The 20,664-nt window shown below is 41.3% G+C and overlaps 1 protein-coding gene across 3 annotated transcripts in view; it reads right to left on the reverse strand.

Annotated features, from left to right (window-relative positions):
• PDE5A (phosphodiesterase 5A) overlaps nt 1-20,664 on the reverse strand; it is an 89,933-nt gene that overhangs the window by 17,375 nt on the left and 51,894 nt on the right. For 2 of the 3 annotated variants that reach the window (XM_084626679.1, XM_084626677.1), the window contains 5 exons: nt 20,012-20,187; nt 18,526-18,585; nt 6,768-6,914; nt 5,146-5,271; nt 264-358 (listed from right to left, as the gene is read on the reverse strand). In XM_084626679.1, coding sequence (XP_084482805.1) covers nt 264-358; nt 5,146-5,271; nt 6,768-6,914; nt 18,526-18,585; nt 20,012-20,187 — 604 coding nt within the window. The remainder of the gene's footprint in view (nt 1-263; nt 359-5,145; nt 5,272-6,767; nt 6,915-18,525; nt 18,586-20,011; nt 20,188-20,664) is intronic. The other variant, XM_084626678.1, reaches the window with a different exon arrangement.

Here is a 20,664-nt window from a genome sequence, read left to right on the forward strand (position 1 = left end):
ATCCAGTATTTTACCCAGCATTCAATGAATTCATGAGAAACATGGGTAGCTGATCAGTTAAAATTACTAGTCATGGTGTGTTTATCCTAATATTCTCAGATTTATTGATTTGCAAAACTCATTAATTCACAAAGGCTCTCCCGTCATTAGTGCACATTAGCAAGATTCTACTCTGTCTAATTTTCTGGGGTTTTTTTATTAATTTCGGTGAAATAAGAAAACATATCTGTGCTCTTCCTTCCCTTCCTAACAGACTTGCTTACCTCTGTATATAAGAGTTATTCACCCCTCTGTGATCCAAATCATGGCTTAGGGCTGCTATCAGCAAAGCAAGTATCTCTAGGTCAGTCAGCTTGTTCTGTATGTAATAGGAAATACAAGAAGATGTCTGTTAGCTTTGCAATACAGATTTGCTACGAAATGTATTAGTATTGTCAATGTATACCTTCTAGAACTTTGATGGTTTTAGTCAGAATAGGACAATTAGTTTCCTCAAATGAATTAGACTTTTAAGGAATAGGTTGATGTATTAAAAATAATAGATTAGATCCTCCTCTGGTGTGAAGCATAACAATAATACCTAGTTCTTATATAGCTCCTTTTACCTGTAGATCTCCAAGTGCTTTACAAAGGAGATTGCTATCATTATCCCCATATTTTTAATATATGGGGAAACTGAGGCATAGGGAGGGGAAGTAATTTCCCCAAGGTCACCCAGCAAGCCAGTGACAATGCTGGGAATTGAACCCTTGTCTCCTGAGTACCTTATCAACTAGATCACACTGCCTCAATGGAGCTGTACCACTTTACATCATTTGAGAAATTGGTCCCATATTTTAGTCAAAACCTCATCAAAGAATTATCTTTGGAGTTTGGACTGATCAGGCAATAGTGTTATACCAATAAAATAAAAACCAGCAGGATCTTATTAAAGGGAAAAAGGCAAAATACCACATTTATTGTGGATACAGAAAGAATCATAGTAAGCAGTTAGTTATAGCTATAACATTCCATTCAATCTCATATTTATTCACACATTCATTCATACAAACACACACACAGGTTCTGCAAGGTTGTTATCATAGTTACCAGCCTTAGAGTTGCTCATGCCAAGCCACTGGCCAGGTGGCCTGGACATGAGGAGGGAGCAGGGCCTTGTCAGATGCTCATCTGATGCTCCTGGAAGTTGGTTTGCAGAATCAAACCCCAAAGTTCTCACTTTCTAGAGTCCGTTTTTATAGGAATTTCTTCCTATGCCAGTCTATGGGAATTGCTTCATCATGCTGTTGCTGAATCAATCAGAAGATAGCACATTCCTGACGGCTCCGTGCTGCTAGATGTTATCTTGTTCTTTGGTTCTCCCATTCTTGAGGCTGTTGGGTGGATTCCAGTCTGCCCTCTGCAGGTCCTCTGGTTATTTCCACTTGACGCCTTCTTCAGCTGATGGCACTGGATTCTTAGGCTGGCACCTCCCTGATCATTCAGTTATTATCCACACCAAGCATCCATCCACATACATCCTCTATCTCTATTTTAATCACAATTGTTAATACAACAAAAGGGCGGGGAGTCTCTGGGTGCTGTTTCTGTTGTTACAGAGTATTGCTTTGAGTCTTTCTCTGTGTGAATTGCTTTGAGAACAGACTGTCTTAGAATGTACTAACGCAATTAGCAGCTTGCAAGTTTCACACATAGAGGGAGAGAAACAGTACCAAAAACCAAGAGACCTCTTAATTAGTAATACCCTGGAATTTAAACTATGGGGAATCAAACTCATTTGTGCTTTTAATACAGAACTCCTTTAATATGATCCAACAATAGAGCCAGGTCAAATGTTCCGTTGATCACTGGGCCAATAAAGGGACGGTAGTTTAAGGATCACAGAAAACAAAATTAAACACAGCCTGGCTCATTTTTAATGTATATGTTTCCAGAACCCAGAGCAGAACTATCCTGCCAAGAAGTGGGGGAAGAGTAGAAGTCATAGCTACTCCTCCGTGGCCATTTCATAACTCCAACATAGTGAGAAACAGAAGCTGGTGAAAAACTACAGAATCACACAATATCTTCTGAACGTGAGAACACCACCACTGCACAACCACAAGGGCAGGAATTGAAAATTTTAATCTCTCTCCTTTCCAGCTGGTAGCTACATGGCTAACTGGCATATATACCATTTGAAGAACAAATTCGGTCAGTCAAATTCAGTGGGGCTGTTCCCACTTCTACAGATGATGAATGGGATCTGAAGTGCGGATAGCAAACAAATCAGTCTGGAAATATCTGGCTTTGTGATTATCTTAGGCAGATCTGTGTACCAGTGCTTGCTCCCCCCGGCCCCTGTTCCGTAACCAGAAAATATTGAGAGCATCTTATTCAAGGCCACTTCTGATTCCATGCCATTTCTTCTGCTTCTTGTTAATCAGGATGGAATGTATACAATGTGTACAATAATTTCTCCCAACAGAAGTTGTTGTAAGATGACACAAACAAATTAGTAACAAGGGTTCCTGAATTTTAAAAAAGGTCATATTTGATATTTATGAAGAAAAACATTGTAGTAAGGTGACTCTTTTCTGCTGCACCTTCCTGACTGATGTAAGATATAAGCATAAAACTCAAAAATGCAATTATTTAACTTCAAAGGAAAGGACAAAATCCTGTAGATGTCTGGTTTGTGCCATTTTCTTTGGAAGCATCTACAGGACCAGGCCTATAGGATTTAATTCACCATAGCTGCATACGCTGCAGCAATAATTTAACAACACAAACTTCTATGTCAGAAGGTAGAGGAAATAACCTGTGGAAATCCATTTTAGATTTGATTCTAACAGGGAGGAACTGATTGTGAATCTGAAGGCAATTTGAGTACAAATGATCATGAAATTATAGATTTCATGATTCAAAGGAAAGGAAAAAGTGAGAGGAGAAGAATAAGTACCATAATACAGACTTTAACAAACGTAGAGAACTGGATGGAAGATTTTCTTCCCATGGATCTCAGAGAAAAAGGAGCTGGCTGATTCTCAAAGAGACAATATTAAAGCCACAACAGCAAACTGTCCCAATGCAAAGGAAAGATAGGAAGAATAGTAAGAGATCAATATGGCTCCATTAGGAACTCTTTAATGACCTGAAAATCAGAAAGGAATCTTATACAGAAACATGGACAAATTGCTAAAGATGAGTACAAAAGAATAGCACAAGCAAGTAGAGCTAAGGCACAAAATGAGTTATAACTCGGAAGGACACAAAAGACAAGAAGAGGAGGTTCAGAAGGGAGGAGAATACAACAGAAGCAAGAGAAAGATGAAGGAAAGTGTAGTCCTCTACTTAACAAGGAGTGAGTGCTAAAAACAGATGACATCAAGAAGGCTGAGGTATTTAATGCCTATTTTGCTTCAGTTTTCACTAAAAAGGTAAATTGTGACCAGCTACTTAACACATTAATATTAACAAGAAGGGGGAAGGAACACAAACCATAATAGGGAAAGAACGCATTAAAGAATATTTAGATGTATTCAAGTCAGCCGGGCCTGAGGAAATTCACTAGCTGAAGCAATTTCAGAACCGTTAGTAATTATCTTTGAGAATTCATGTAGGATGGGTGATGCCCCAAATGACTGGAGATGTGCAAACACAGTACATATTTTTAAAAAGGGGAACAAATAGGACCCTGCAGAATTATAGACCAGTCAGACTAACTTTGTAACCTGGAAAGATACTGCAACAAATTATTAAACAATCAATTTGAAGCACCCAACTGATAACAGGGTGAAAAGGAATACCAGCATGATTTTGTCAAGAACAAAATAATGTCAAACAAAACTAATTTCCTTCTTTGACAGGGCTACTGCCTAGTGGATGGGGGGGGGGGGAGATATAGAGGTGATATATCTTGATTTTAGTAAAGCTTTTGACACAGTCCCACGTGACGTTCTCATAAGCAAACTAAGGAAATGTGGTCTAGATGAAATTACTATAAATTGGGCCCAAAACTGGTTAAAAGACCATATTTGAAAAGTAGTTACCAATAGTTCACTGTAAAACTGGGGGACATATCTAGTAGGATTCCCAGGGGTTTGTCCTGGGTCTGGTACTATTCAATATTTTCATTACTGACTTGGATAATAGAGTGGAGAATATGCTTATAAAATTTATGGAGGACTCCTGGATTAGCATTCAAAACAACCTTGACAAGTTGGAGAATTGGTCTGAAATCAACCAGATGAAATTCAATAAACACAATGCAAAGTACTGCACTTAGGAAGAAAATAAAATCAAATATACAACTACAAAATGGGGAATAACTGACTAAGCAGTAGTACTCCTAAAAGGATTTGGGGGATTAAAATGGATCACAAATTGTATATGAATCAACAAAGTGATGCAGTTGAGAAAAAGGCTAATATTCTAGGGTGTATTAACAAAAGTATCATATGTAAGACACAGGAGGTAATTGTCCCATTCTACTCGGCACTGGTGTGGCCTCACCTGGAGTACTGTGTCCAGTTCTGGGCACCACACTCTAAGAAAGAAGTGGACAAACTGGAGAGTCCAGAAGACAGCAAAAAAACGATAAAAGTTTTAAAAAACCTGACCTATTAGGAAAGGTTAAAAAACTAAGCATATTTAGTCTGGAGAAAAGAAGACTGAGGGAGGACCTGATAAAAGTCTTCAAATATGTTAGGGGCTGTTATAAAGAGGATGGTGCTCAATTGTCCACTGAAGGTAGGATAAGACATAATCAACTTAATCTACAGCAAAAGAGATTGAGGTTAGATATTAGGAAAAGCTTTCTAATTATAAGGGTAGTTAAGTTGTGGTATAAGCTTTCAAGGGAGTTTGTGGAATCCCTGTCATTGGAGATTTTTAAGAACAGGTTACACAAATGTCTGTCAGGGATGGTCTAGATATACTTGGTCCTCTCTCAGCACAAGGGGCTGGACTAGATGACCTCTCAAGATCCCTTCCAGCCCTACATTTCTATGATTCTAAGGTCAGCTTCTGAAGTCTTCAGAGAAGATGCACTGACTTCAGTGGAGATATTCCAGACTGACATATTGAGATCAAAACTGGGCCTGTGCAAGTGTTACAGTACTTAGTTAATTAAAAGGCTCTTAGGGTGAAAACAGTCAAACATACCTGAAGTTTACCCGATTTTAAAGCAGCAAACATACATTGGGCTGTGTTAAAGGCATGTCTCCAATTGTGATATGCAACATTTTTTCGATAATTTTTCTTCACACTCAAAATCCATCTGCAAAGAACCTTTAACAAACAGCATCATTCAGTTAAATCCAAAATACATTACAACTTTAGTCTTTTCACACACAAAAATAAAATAAAGAGAATTCTAATTATTGTAGATTTAATGCAGAAAAATTACCTTTTCACTTGTTTTCAGTAAAATTTAATGTTGACACACTTTTATGTAAAAATATGGATAAGGAAAATCTGTGTAGTCTCTTAGTTTAACTTCCTCACTTCCAAAACCTAGAGTTTGCTAAACAATTTATAGGCAATTGCAGATTTGTTTTATTTATTATGTGGACAGCTGTATTCCTAAAGTTACCACTCCGTGACATGAACCAACAGCTAAATTATGGTTCCAGGTACACTAGTGTAGACCTAGAATTTAGAGTTATTCTGATTTAAGTGAATGAAGAATTTGTTCACAGTATTTGTGTGCTCACCAGAACCTGTTTCATTTTGAATTAGAGGGAACCCTAAAAGTTGTCTGGAAAAGTAGATTGGAAAGTGAACATGAGCTCCTGCCTCACACCAGATGGAATCAAAGCATAAGAAGAGATAGATGGACCTTGTAAATCATGTAAGTATGATATAAAGGCTTTTAAAGCTTATCATATTGTTTGTTGTTATTATTTATGCAGATCCCCGCTAGGTGTTTTACAGAACAAAAAGACATGGATTTTACAGTAGTTTTATGAAAGTGAAAGGTAAAAAGGCCAGATCTTCACATGGTGTAAATTGGTCTAAATCTGTTGGCTTAAATGTAGCTATGCTGATTAATGCCAGCTAAGGATCTTGATATCAGTTTGTTTAAGGGAATTTTAGTGCTCTTGCAAAAGGTGTCACATTGACAGCAATGGAAAACTAATATCATCCATTTGCAAAAAAGAGCAATGAGCAACAGGCGAGAGCAATGTAAGCTGCTACCCTGCCAATATGCTTTAACCTTACTATGGAGGGATCAGGGCTGTTGGGAAAAGATAGCTCAATTTTCCACGTCCATTAATGCCTCAGTGTTTCTGGTGAGGGTTCCAACACGGGTGCCAATTGTGGTGGTGCTTTTTTATGATGCAGACACACCTGCACGTTAGGAACTGGATAGAAACCAACTCATTATAACAGATGGTAAGGACTTTGGGTCTCACTTTCACCCTGGTTCTGTCTGAACTGGAAGATATGCATTAGTCAGACACAAGTAATTGGGCTCAATTCAGAGGTAACTGGGTGAAATTCTATAGTCTGTGATATATATAAGAGTCAGATTAGATGATCTAGTGGTCCCTTCTAATCTTAAATTCTAATAATCTTTAAATATATGAATCTATGAATTGATGATTGAGTTGAAAGGCTCTGTATTTCACTAGCAATTGCCCCAGCTATCCAGTCTTTCATCCTAAAATTGGTCTTGGCAGTGTGTTGAGGAGTATATAAAACACAGACACACACACATTTTTGAAGTGAAGTTGTCTGATGTTTTCCCTTCACATGTAAATAGCATTCTGCAGCTTCCGTACCTCATGTTTCATTTGGAAATTCTGCACCAGGTTGAGATCTGTGAACATTCGAATTGAACACAGTGTTGTCTCCATATCGGAAAGCTCAAAGTCACTGAAGTAGAAGTCAGTCAGCTTGAGAGATTGTGCAGATGGCACAACAGCCGTCTTGGGAAAAATAAAAGAGAACAAACTGAGCAGTAGCAGTTAGAAAGTCTGGAATAATCACATCTTTTTGCATCAGGAGAACAGCAGTATTCTGATAAAGTTTACCTTTGCATTGTACTGAAAGCTGGTGACTACATTCCCTTGATTATCTGTCCCGATCCTTGTTTGTTCAATGTTAATCTTATTTGGTTCTTAGAATTAATGTAAATTTATCCATAAGCCAAAATTATTAAAAGGGTTACCTGGACCATCCTTCTATCACCTAAATTACTGAGGGCCATCATCATCATGCCATTGATTTTTAAGCAGGTTTTAGCTGCAACGTTCTAACATGCTCCACCGAAAATGTTCAGAGGCTTGTGAATTAGGGACACAAAAGGCACTTCTTTGACCATAAGATCCTGTCAAATTTCAAGTTCCTGCTCTAAACCCTGGAAGCACTAAACCTAAACAAAGAAACAGTAAGAATTGTTTTAAAGTGGATCAAACTACCAATTTTCCTCTAACCTCATTCGCAGAAATGGCTGAAATTGTACTGCTGAAATGTTAAAAAAAAGAAAAAAAAAATTACAGTGAGGCTGACCCTTGGCATGGAAAATTTCAGCTCCACCCATTGCAACTTAACTTTCAAAATCTGGCACTACATTTAGCACTAACTATTCCAATGTCTCCAAACATTTTCACTTTCTTTATACAGCAGTGATATTACTATATAAGCCTCTTTGCGGCATCTTCAGGGCTTTTACATTAAGGATATTAGAAATAAATATCAAGATAAATGAAGCAGAGTGTGGCACTATGATCCAAAAGCTCATACCGTTTTTTTGTAACAAATAAAAAAAGGCAGGATTTTCCAGTGCAGTTCCCTTACAGCTGTTTCAACTATATATCTATTGATATGTTTTTTAAAAATCAGATAAAAATCAAGACAGTGAAAGATAAAAAGGAGGCCTGTGTTTTATCTTTCACCTTTATCCTTACTGAAGCCCAGGAATATTTCTATTAACTCTAGTATTGTAATCATGCTGCTCAGCTCTCTCTTGGTAGAAATGACATCCTCCTTTTACAGCCGCATTTACTTTCTTCTCACTTTTATTGGTGTGTATTACTTAAATCAGAAATGTAGAATCATGAAACTGAGGTTATGGAAACTGGCATTTAAAAAGGAATCCTACATTACTATAAACTGCTTTCCCTAATAGTTTTGTCTCTCATTTTGGTTTCACCCAGTGTCCCACATTTGGGCCTTGGTAGGTGAAGGGGCCATGCTGCCAATATTCTCCATAGGAAATAATACAACCACTTGGGAAACCTAATGGCCACTCAAAACGTAACTCCAAATGCTACAAGTTTTTCACATTGCTTCCCAGTGCAAAAACAATGATTTAGTGAACTAGGACTACTATTTTACTTAGCCTTCCTTGAATTGCCAACCTTTTCCACTTCTAAAATGTTGATAATAAATACATTGCATCACAAGATTTATTACACCTCACTCAAAATAGCTAAAGGGGGGGAAAAAGTAGTTCTGTGTGTGTCACCCTGGCACCCCTTATTCATCACGGTCATGTAATTAGGATATGTTTTGCACAAAGTATGCCTTGTGAGGTATCATTCTAAAAGTTGATCTGCTAGACATTAATATCTTGTTGAATTGTAGGTCCTTTCGTCGTATGTGAAGTTAGGAAGTTAGGCTATGTATGTGTTACTGAAACATGTTGTGAGGTTGAAAACGCCCACAAGCAGCCTTTCAGGTACAACAGCAAAAAGGCCAAACAATGTTAATGGCTTATTGAGGAAATGCACAGAAGCACAAGGACTACCCCAGGAACTGTATATGATAGAAACCTCTCAGAGATAGCAATACACAATGGGAACTGTTTGACCCACGTCACAGCAAAAGAGTTTTCCAGTAAGTGAGAAGAATATATAAAAGGGGGAAATGCCATCATGATGGCACCTCACGCTCCCTACAGCACACCTGGAAACACCTGAGGAACAAAGACTGAACAGGGGGAAGTGATGGTCCCAGGCTAAAGGGATTTCTAGCCTGTGTATGAAAACCTGGCAAACCCAAGCTGCAAACCCAAGGCAGCTTGTGCCTTAAGAATCTGCTAGCCTGTTTATCGCTCAGGGTGAGAATTTGCTAATTCATCTAGTGTGTTAAGCTCAGTTTGCATTTTTGTTTATTTACTAGGTCATCTGCTTTGATCTGTTTGCTATCACTTATAATCACTTAAAATTTCTCTTTTGTAGTAATAAATTTATTTTATGTTTTAATCCAAACAGTGTGTGTTTGACTAAGGTGTCTGGGGAAAATCTTTGCTTGGTTACCACAAGTGTGCATGGTCCTCTTCATATTGAGGGAGAGGCGGACCAGGTATTAAACCCATATACTGGCCAGATTTGACCAGGGCAGGACGATACTGCTCTGGGGTCCTAGGCTAGTGGTTAGAGAGCCTGCATGTAACTGCAGCTGGGTGTGTCCCTACCTGTGTGAATGCTGGTGAAAGTGCAAGCTCGGAGGGCTTTGCAGCTTGTAACAGCAGCACAGTGTGAGAGGGATCCCAGGCTGGTGGGTCAGAGGGCTCAGTGGTACCCCAATTCCAGGTGGCACCCCAGGGGGAACCTGTCACACTGCAGTCGGTGTAATTTTGTGATTCTCAGTATGGGAGACTCTGTTCTTTTCCCCAATAAATTAACATCCCCTCGTGAGAAATTTCAACTGTTTTGAGGCATATTAAACACAGAGGATATGAGCCTGGCTGTCTTAGGGGGTGGAACTCGCAGGATTTTAATAATGCAAAGTGCAATGGCTTGCTATATCATCATCATCCTTTTAGTGGTGTATCAACTCTCTCCCTAGCTATACAAAGTGAAGCAAACACAAGGCGTTTGCAACCAGATCTTTCATGAGGTAAAAGGATGTACACAGCAGGAGCTCACCAGGACATTTTCTCATGCTTGCATTCTGACCTCTTCTATAATTTATCTCTTTCTATTCACTGATCTCCTGCCTTTGATGCCCACATGGGAAGAAAAGCAACAAACTTCTCCCCAACTGAGAGATAGAAACCACAATTTTCCAGTTATACATCAACACAACTGTGGCTTGGTTATTTCTCCTTTCGGTTCCCAGAGGCAACAGAGCTCCTTCTCCTGTGTCGCTGTTTGAAAGCCTTTTTAACTATTGTTCCTAGCCTGCACTTTTCTAAATGTAGTATTAACCTCCCAAACAACCACTTCTTTCATCCAATATGTTCACTTTTTCCACCTCAGTAAAATTACCAAGCGGCACAGAAGAGGGAAGGAAAGAAGAGGAGCTACCGTTACCTTTCTCTGCATAACTGTGATGCAATGAGCTGGCCTATAATTACTGTTGCTTACTGTATGTATTTTGATCGTGTCTGGAGGCCCCAATTAGGGACTCCAATCATAATCACCTGTGAAAATATTCTTTGAGGGGAGTTGAGTGAACTGACAGGCTCTGCTCTCCAGTGTATATGGGTCACTCTCTCTATCCTGGCCCAATGTGGAGGAGAAGCCCCGGTGAGTGTATGACCCAAGGACCTCTTGATGCCAACTGGCAGAGGGATCAGGGGTACATAAGGGTTTCAGAGATTCCCTGGGTCTGGTATCTACATACTAGTCTGCCAAAGAATGCCATGTAAATTCTCTAATGAAAGCCTGTGTCATACTGATCATAGTGAGATGCATGTATGGACAATATGTGAGGAGCTATGGATAGATACTACAAATTATGCTCTCTAGGTCTGTATGTTAAGGCAGGTCACCAAAGGGTGACCCATATACTCCTGTCAGGAGTGGGGGAAGAGATGTTTATCTCTCCCTGGCTGGTCATGTGAAACTGAGTATTATATAAAGAAAAGGAGTACTTGTGGCACCTTAGAGACTAACCAATTTATTTGAGCATAAGCTTTCGTGAGCTAAGGTGCCACAAGTACTCCTTTTCTTTTTGCGAATACAGACTAACACGGCTGTTACTCTGAAACCTGAGTATTATATGGGTCCCAAGGGATCCCCATTTACAGTCTGAGCAGAATGCTAATGAGTAGATTGTGGGGGCTTTAAGAACTAACAAGAACAGCAGGGCCCATTTAGGAGAAAAGAGAACTAATTTTTGGAACTATACCTGGGATGCAGATGAATCCCCAGTATTCCTTTAGTCTGTGAGGACAAGCCACCAGCAGGCTTGATCTTATGAATCCCCAATATTCCTTCAGTCTGTGAGGACAAGCCACCAGCAGGCTTGATCTTATGAAAGAGGGATCTCAAACAACCTGATTGAAAATACTGGGAAAAGCAGTTGGGGGTAAACTATCCTGTAGAAGTTAAGATAGGCTCTAAAAAGCATGTTATTATTTTGTTTTATATATGACCCTTTGTTTCCAATATTCTTACTTTCCATCACTTGAATCTCTGTTCTTTGATGATAAACTTATTCTTATTTTCACTAAAAAATATCTAAGTGCTGTGTGTTAAGTGGAGTGATGATTTGGAGTTAAAACTAATAAGCTGGGGTACTGTTCCTTCAGGAGTGGTGAAATCTGTCAGTCTTGTGAGTATTCAGTGGAACAGAGGCTTGGCATTCCACAGGAACACTCAGAGGGTTCAGGGGTTGGTGTGTGCTTATTGTTTGTCTGCAGAGAGACAGCAGAGACTGTGGGGCTCAGAAGGGAGTACTTGTAGTGCCTGTGGCCGGGGTTGTCAGGGAGCTGATCCATGGCAGGTACAGACAGGTCTCTTTCACACCAATGTCTCTTTCACACCACCCTGGGTACCCTTGGGAAGTGTCAGAGGGGGGTGTGCACCCTCAACTCGCCCTGGCAGTGGCATGGCTCTGCGCTCCAGCCCATTGGCTCTTGCTGTGGTGGGCTCCTCCGAATGTGGGAGGGCTAACCATCTGCCCATCCCAAGGAGACAAGGAGGGGGAGTGTAGAGGAGGGGGAAAACAGTCACCAGCCCCATGTAACACCCCAAAGTGAAGATGGGATGTTGATGCCAGGGCTAAAGGGGTGAGGGACCCTGCAGGGAGTTCCTGGGGGAGCCATAAGTGCCTGGAGCAAATGAAGGATAGAAGAGGGGGTTGGTGCAGCCAGGAGGTGGTGACATTTGAGGTGATCTGTACGGTAGACGGACTTGGGTGCTGGTGGCAGCAGAAGTGCCCTGGGGGGTAAGGGGTCATGGACTGACAGGGCGCAGGAGTGAAAGGGGAGGTTGGGGGGAGCGAAGTATTATTTCGGGGATTGGGAGGTTTTAAGAGGGGCATGAGCAATGGCGGGGAGGGTCTGTGGGGCTTTAGGGAATGGAGGGAGGGCTTAGGCAGGGTCATATTTCATAAGGGTGTTGCTTGGGGCAGGTTTGTGATGTGGTGAGTTTATTGGGGAGATGAGGGTTGGTGTAGTGGGAAGGCGGATGGGTGGGGCTGTGGCAGAATAATGTGGCTTCTGGAGTTTGGGTTTATGTGCGGGGCAGGAGAGGGTTGTGGTGTTTATTTGGGGATGGGGCAGCAGGGAGCTGGATGGGTTTAAGCAGTGGTTGAGGGCTAGGTCAGGTATTGGTGGATTATTTGGAGGGGCAAGGGGCTGGGAGCACAAGAAGCCCAGTGACCACAGCTGGCTGTAGCTGGGTCTGGCTTCCCTCCTCCACAGCCCCTTCCCCTCCTCTTGACAAAGCCCTGGCTGGGATGATTTAGTTGGGGATTGGTCCTGCTTTGAGCAGGGGGGTGGACTAGGTGACCTCCTGAGGTCCCTTCCAACCCTGATATTCTACTGTTCTCTTCTCCTCCTTCTGTCTCACCACTCCTCTCTCCCCCGCAGACACCAGCCCCAGCTCTGCTGGAAGGGAAGGGACAGACTCGTCACCACCATGCCAGGAATGGGGTCTGGCTCGCAGTGCACTGGACACACTCAGGACGGACTCTGCCTGCAGCTCCGTGCCAGGGCCTTGTAGATCCACCTCACTGCCTGCCACTGGGCTCCAGGGACTCCCCTTGCTTGTCCTGCTGCTGGGCCACTGGGTAGTGGCAACATAGCTCACATTTGGTGGCTGAGTCCCTCTAGCCCTAGCTACTTGCTGCCTATTACTCCAATGGGCTAACTGCTCAGCACATGTAAATGGGTGCAAAAATGCATGTCTTCCAGCAACTAGACTCTGCTTCAGAGAAGTAACCCTATTTAGGACAGTACTCAAGCATGTGCTAAAGTACAATTCTAAAACGGGATAGACTTATGCCTGTACTTTCCCAGATCAGGACCTTAAACAGGTTAAAAGTAGAAACAGAGCTGTTCTTTCTAGCCAAAGACAGAAATACATATTCCTAATGCAGAGTATACATTCAGATTTAGGAACAAACATTTACCCTGTATTTAAGTTAAAACTGGGCCTAGGAGCACCGACTTCCAACCAACTTAAAATGATCCATTTGATCTTGAGAGTTGTTTGACCTCCAACCCTCCTAAAACAGCTGCCAGATGGCTCCAGAAAAATATGATAAACATGATAAACAGCTCAGTTTTTTGCCATTTCCAAGTGTTTTATTCTGTTGCTAAAAATGTAAACAAACTAAGAAAAATGCTTTCATGAGTGTATATCAGAAATGGGGTTTGTTGACTACAGATTTTTAAAGATTTTTTTTTAAAGGAAGAGTAAGATCAGCTTCTTACCCTGGTTTTAAGAACAAAGAGTCTACTGACATGTCAGATAATGGGCTGTAATACTATACTGGGAACTGTCTGAAAATTACTGAATGGGTATTTGGAGATCTGCAATCATTTTAGGTGAAAACATCCATCTGGCAATTGTCCTAGGTGTCAGTTTTCATTTTAGATGCATGGCAGCAATTTGCATTATAAGTGCAACTACCTTGCTCACTTGCAAACCTCAGTGAGAGTAGATGGGGTGCGGGGGGGGGTCACTCTTCCATGGTTTCAGTCCTCTCTGAGAGGTCTCAGAAGGTAGTTGTGGGCAGCCGTTCTTCTAAGCCTAGGATTTTCTCATGTGGTGTTTCATAGAGCTCTTATCTTGTGCCTTCTGTTGTTGAATGTGTATATTCAGTCATTGGAAGAATTAGTGATGAGGCTTGGGCTGGCAGTGTTTTCAGTATGCTGGTGACAGCCAGCTCTTTTTCTGAATTTCATCTGACTCAAATGCTGCCAAATGCCTTACCTGGGGTTTGATAGGGACATAAGCCTGAATAAGGACGAGCTGATTGAAGGTGATCTTAAATCATCTTACACAGACTCATACTGCTGGGTTTAATATGCTTCCAGACAGTATTAAGATACAAGTGATGCTGGTGAGATGGGGTAAGCAACTGAAGGTATGGCAAAGATCTTATCTGGCCCTTTAACAGAGCGTGTGAACCCACCATTTGTTACTCAAGTTAAAGATCTGGGGCATTACTGGATCCCTAGCTGCTGTTAGATGATCATGTAGCAGCAGTGACTGGGAGAGCTTCTTTGCCTATACACACCTGGCCAGGACACTGAGATCATTTCCTTTTTGTGAACCTTGCTACCAGGATCCAGGCCATTGTCTCCTTGAGATTAGACTACTGCACTGTGCTGGACAAGGGGCTGCACTCTAAATCAACTCAGATAATGATACTAGGGCGGGAAGTGGCAGCATCTTTGGCAAATGGGCTTTCCTGCTGCATGGGGGCACCCAACCCCCAAGGCTTGAGCTTGGGTGGCTAGTCTGAGTCTCTGATGGAGTCACAACATCCACCCTGCTATTTTTAGCACGCTAGCTCGAGCCCTACTAGTCTGAGTCCGTCTACCCAGGATTGGGTGCTCACTCGCAGCTGCAATGTAGACATACCCTTGAAACCTAACGTCCTGCCATTGACCCAGCACAGGTCACAATATGAAATGTTGAAATTCAAAAAACAAACTGGAAACATTGAGAAATTATTCACAAAATATATTTCCCCATTTTTCTCCCCAGCTACAGAAATAGTCAGAATGTTTTGAACTTTGATGAAATTTCAAAATTTGAAGGAAAAAAGATTCCAATAATTTCTCCTCTTTAGGCCAATGCCAGCTTTGATCTATAAAGATCTAAAGCGTTTGGGTGAGAAACCACATCTCTCAGGGTATGGTTTCCAGTGGTACAGCAGAGACACTCAAACTGGAATCCCCCCGCACCAACCAGCTTTAAAAAAAGGAAGCTGCTGGCAGGGCCTTCTCTGTCAGGAACGCTACACTCTGGAGTCAGTCCCCATCCTTGTTCACAATAGCACAAACTGCTGGCCTTCAGCACATGCTACAAATCCAATCACTTTTCCAGGCTTTTGGAAAGGGAAGGTGAATGCGCTGTGGGCTGGAGTCTGTGGTTGGTGTGACTTATGTTTTTCCATTTGTGGTTTTGGGGAGGCTGCAGTTATTTTTGTGTGCATTTGGTTTGATTGTATTTTTAACATATGGCAGAGGCACCAGAGCCTTGGTATATAAAAACAGAACAGAAAACTCTCCCTCTTTTGTACAAATCAACATAAATAAACCAACAAACATTGGCATGCTCAGTAGTGCTCATCACATTGTGAATTATGACCAGCAGAAGGTCTATTGATTTGGCTTGGGTTCTTTCCTCTTAAAAAAATAGTAGTTCCTCCAAGAAGATGTTATAGGCAATAAAAAGAGTGATTCTTTAGAGTATTATTCAAACTCTGAATGATGAAATGCAAAACAGAATGCAAGTTTTCTTTTTGATGTCATCTACCACTATCATGTGCAGTTTAATTCTTCTACTCACGTAAAGGAGGCTCACTGAAAATAAAGACCTATTTCACAAAGTAGCAAGACTGACAAAGGCCTATTGTCTCTGCAATAGGAAAGTGGAGCAGGCTAGCGACCAGAGGCCCTTCATGGTCTTACAAATCCTACAGAAGGAAAACAGTTCACTAATGATCTCTGAATCCTGAGAGAGCCACCAGATGGTTGGGAGGAAATTAGCCACTGGCAGCCTCCCCAGAAGATCTGTGGTGTAGCTTGTTAAGCCACTAACGTGTTGTTATTTTACATTCTCTAGATGCACACATGAGAGACTATAACAGCGTAAGTGCCAAGCTCAGAGAAAGTGGAAAAAGCAAGCTCCCGATGTTAGCCTCAGTCTGAAGGCCAAATTTGCCCCTGACATTGTTTTAATAAACAAATCTAGAAAGCATTCCCACATTTAGCAAAATTTGCCTTTTGTCTGAAAACTCTTGACTTCAGTTACCACCATTGACCTCAAGCTTATCTTTGGTCTCAGAGAGAAGAGTCAGCAACGGAGTGAATCCAAACAAAAGTTTGACATGTACTGAGGTACTGAGTGGTAAACCAAGCCATAAACAAGGCAATAGCTGAGTTGGTAGCAATATACAGAGCACAGAAAAAGTTAGCTGAGAAGCAAACAGGAGAGTGCAGCATGGGAGCTGTTACAGTAGCAGAGTCCCTTGACACTAAGAGGTTCCAAGAAGTGAAGAGACATTCCAAAGTATGAAACACCATTTGCCATAACACTTTCGATCAGAGGCTCTCAAAGCACTTTGCAGTCATTGATGAACTAAAAAGAATGGCAAATTAAGGATCAAAATCAGTCTGATGTGGGACATGCACAACAAATGAAAGAACATAAGGGATACCCATCTTGAAATGTAACTGCCCTCTCTGATTTGGAGAAAGGATGGAGAGGCTTGAGAGGCAGATGAAGCCAAAGAGAAAAAAGTCATAAAGTAAGAAAACTGGAAAGAGACAAAAGGCATCTTCAGGAAAGATAAGGCAATTTGAGAGAATGCAGAGAATAGCAGAGGCTATGAGAAATGAAGGAAGATGGAGGAATGTGGCTTCAATGAAAACTAAAAGTTGTAAGAATAAAAGATAATGCAGAAAAGAACTGTTTTAACAGTTTTGGCTGCAGTTAGTATTCTGTCCTCAGACTAAGAACCCAACAGAGATCAGCAGCCCAATCAGTGATCAAGAGGCAAGCCCTGAATGGAAGCCACTAGAAAGAAGAGACATGTTCTCCTGGGTGGTATCTCCGTTGGGGAAAAGTGGCCCAAGGAAGTGTGGCCAAAAAAGAAAACATAATTGTTGCCTCCTAGGGACTAGGACAATAGGTATCAAAGCCAGGAGTCCTCTACCAGACACACAGATAAGATACCAGACACACAGACAGATAAGAAGGGAAAAGAGATATCTAAGGCCATCCATTTAAGTTAGAAGCATACCTAATGATAACAAACTTCAATTTTATAATGAAGAATGTGGTGACTGAGAAATTCAGGGAAGGACAAACAGTGGGCATCAGCAATATGTCCCAGAACTGGAGAGGCATGAAACATGCCTTGACCTACTAGATGCAGTGACTCATGGGGTAGTGGATGTTAACTACAGAAGTACACAATGAGAAAAGGAGGGGAATACATTAATTATAATATCCCAGGATTAGTATTTAGGTAGAGATAGAAAAACAAAATTTCTGTCCTGTGGAAATTCTGATATTTCAACATTTGTTTTCATCCCAAAGCAGATGAAAACCTGCAATATAAAACATTTTGTGGAATGAAAAGTTATCAAAAATTTTGATCCAGAAATATCTAAAATTTTCATTCTGGGATAATGTTAAACTCTGCATCTGCCCGAGCTGCCGTGGTGTCTCATGGTAGTTGTAGGTTCAGACCTCAGTGCCCCCATTCTCCCTGTGGACCAAGCTCCCTGGCTAGACTACATCTCCCATGATGCACTGCTGTCTTTTCATGTCCCATGATTAAGGCTGCATGTCTGTCACGGAGATCATGGATAACGTGACTTTCATGGAGATCATGGATAATGTGACCTCTGACTTCTGCAGCAGCCAGCAGCAACAGTTTGGGTGTGTGGGAGGGGGCTCAGGGCTAGGGGTTCGGGTGCAGGGCGGCACTTACCTTGGGGTGGAGGGGCTCCCTGGCTCCCACTGGCATGTCCCTGAAGCTCCTAGGTGGAGGCACCAGGAGGCTCTGCACCTGCAGGCCCTGCCCCTACAGCTCCCACTGGCTGCTGTTCCCAGCCAATGGGAGCTGAGGAGCCAGCGCTTGTGGCGGGAGCAGCGCATGGAGAGCCCCTGGCTGCTCCTCCCCTAGGAGCTGCAGGGACATAAGGAGCTGGATAGGGAGCCTGCCAGCCCCGCCAACCCTCCCCACCCCCAACACCAGCAGGGGTCCTGGGCTGCGTGCCACCCGCCTCCCCTCCAGCACGAGTGGGGAGCCCAGGCCATCCCCCCCGCCAGCACCTGTGGTGCCTCCAGACTGCCCCCTCAGAGCACCTGCAGCCCCCTGGCCAAGTTTTAGTTAGGGGTATACAGTAAGAGTCATGAACAGGTCATGGGCCATGAATTTTTGTTTACTGTGCGTGATCTGTCCATGACTTTTACTAAAAATACCTGTGACTAAAACGCAGCCTTACCCATGATACACCAATGAAACTCAGCAACAGATATGTTTTCATTGTAACTTAGATACCTAATTAACACAGGCACTTTTGAAAATGTTACCCTGCACATTGGACCATCCTTCGTTGCTCCATATATTAAGAATGCATTTTTTTTACTATTATTTAAAAAATGCTATTACCGCTGTTACCTGCAGCTCCCTTGTTTCCTCCTCAGCGGCTGAAGCGTGATATGAGAGGACCTATGGGATAAGGAATGAAGAAACCGAAATACAAATAAAAGCATGCACTGTAAAAGCATCTAAATCTTTTTTTTTAAAAAGAGAAATAAATTGAGATTATGCCTGCAATGCACTGACTTTAATGGAGCTCTGCATGGGCATAGGAATGCTCGTCATAGCAGCTTCTTGATATAGCCAGGCCAAGAAAATCTATACGTGACCAAAGAGCTCTGATTTTAAAAAAATATCACCAAAACTCCTTCTCTTGGGAAAGCTTTCATACCCCATTTCAAAGACAAATATATCACAGCACAGCTATGACTATGGGATGACATTGTTCCCAAAATAAGTCTCTTTCTTTCATGGGTTTATAACTCAGACATTAAAGAAAATTCTGTCCTGGATAAAATTTGGAAGAAGAGGTTTCAGTCTAGGAGAAAATATTTTGTTTTAAATTAACAAAAAACCCCACCCCATATATAATTTTTTAATTGTGAGAATAAAAGAGAGGAGAATGCTACTGCGTTGGGTTCCTTTAAACATATGTGCAACTAAGAGTCCAGCTCTGGCTTTTTTTAAAAAAAGACATTTTTTTACAGCCTCTACAGAATTTTATTTTTTAAATGATAAACCAACAGAGTCACTAATGTGAGATGTAAATAAACCACCCAATCTTATTTTTAAAAAGCACTGAAATTACTTGACAGTACGGTTATCATCTGCCCAGCTTGAAGTGACTAACTACATGTTTACATGAGAGTTGTAATGTTTCCTTTAGAAGCTATTGGGTATATAATCCACATTTTAGAAATTTTGCAAGCACTCTTATTTACATATTGGACAGATCCAAAGTCTACAAAATTTAAGTTTCAGGCTTACAGTTATCTTCCAAGTAATTCAGCATATCATGTCAGAACCTCCTTTAACACCATGGTCATTAAACCTAACAGTAAACAATTCAAAGGCTAGGACCAGATGACATTTATGCTTAATATATTTTGACGGAGCTCAAGGAAGTTGCAGAAAGCCTAATCCTGCTGTTATTGCATATTCTGATTTGTCTAAAGGACTGAGCCAAAATCATCACAGAAAACCTCAGACAAGAGGACACCCCTAATCCCCCAAACCATTTCCTCTTTCTGTGCAATTGGACAAGCCACCTATGTTGATCACTGTAGTCAATGTGCAGCACGGTGTTTAGGGAAGGCAGCATTCATGTCTACCACTGGATCCCACGAGTACAGTTCAAATACAACAAATAAAATACTATGCATGCAAACACAGAAACAAGCAGCAAATAAGTATAGCTCCTGTTAACACAGTGGGCCAGATTCTGCTCACTTTATTCATCTGAGTAGTTTCAGGTTGTGAGTAGGGAAAGCAGAATTTGGACCAAAACTAGGTTATATACTGCACCAAATAAGGGTTGCCTAGATTTTGAGCTCACCTCTAATGTCACCATCTGCTTGGCCATGGCTCTCTCCACAGTTTCATACATCTGTGTATTCTGGATCCCCAAGCCACAAAAGATGACAAAGGCTTCCAGAAACTGTTCATCATTTCTGTTGAAAGCCTTGATTTTGCCCAAGTTTTCTTCCATCTTATTTACAAGCTGACAAACCCCTACATCAGGTCACAGGAATGAAAAGAAGTAATACAGCAATTGCTAAAATACCACACTTAGGTGAAACAAAACATAACAAGATATTAGCTCTCTGAATTCTGATAGTCTATAAAACAAATAATCAATGTATTTTTAAAGCAAATATATACAGGACACAAATCAGAATGCTATAAAAGGACTTTACTAGAATTATTTTAATACACCAAAGAATAAAAACTACACTACTATATGTTGGTCTGTGGATTTACAAGTATTCATGAAGATCTACAATGCAGATATGTAGCTCTGTATAGCCTGCATTATCTTGCAAAATTCTACAGGGCAGTTTTCTTCTTGACTTATTGTTAAAAGTACTTTAGATTGACTTAATCCCTAAAGACAATTTGTCCTTCAGAGGCTAATTAGATTTTTGTAATCATGCCAAAAGAACAGTTTTGAATGTCAGGATAGTGGCACATAAAGTTTGCACTTCCTTA

This window comes from Lepidochelys olivacea, assembly GCF_965140295.1.
Source record: "Lepidochelys olivacea isolate rLepOli2 genome assembly, chromosome: 4".
NCBI classification, from domain to species: domain Eukaryota; kingdom Metazoa; phylum Chordata; order Testudines; family Cheloniidae; genus Lepidochelys; species Lepidochelys olivacea.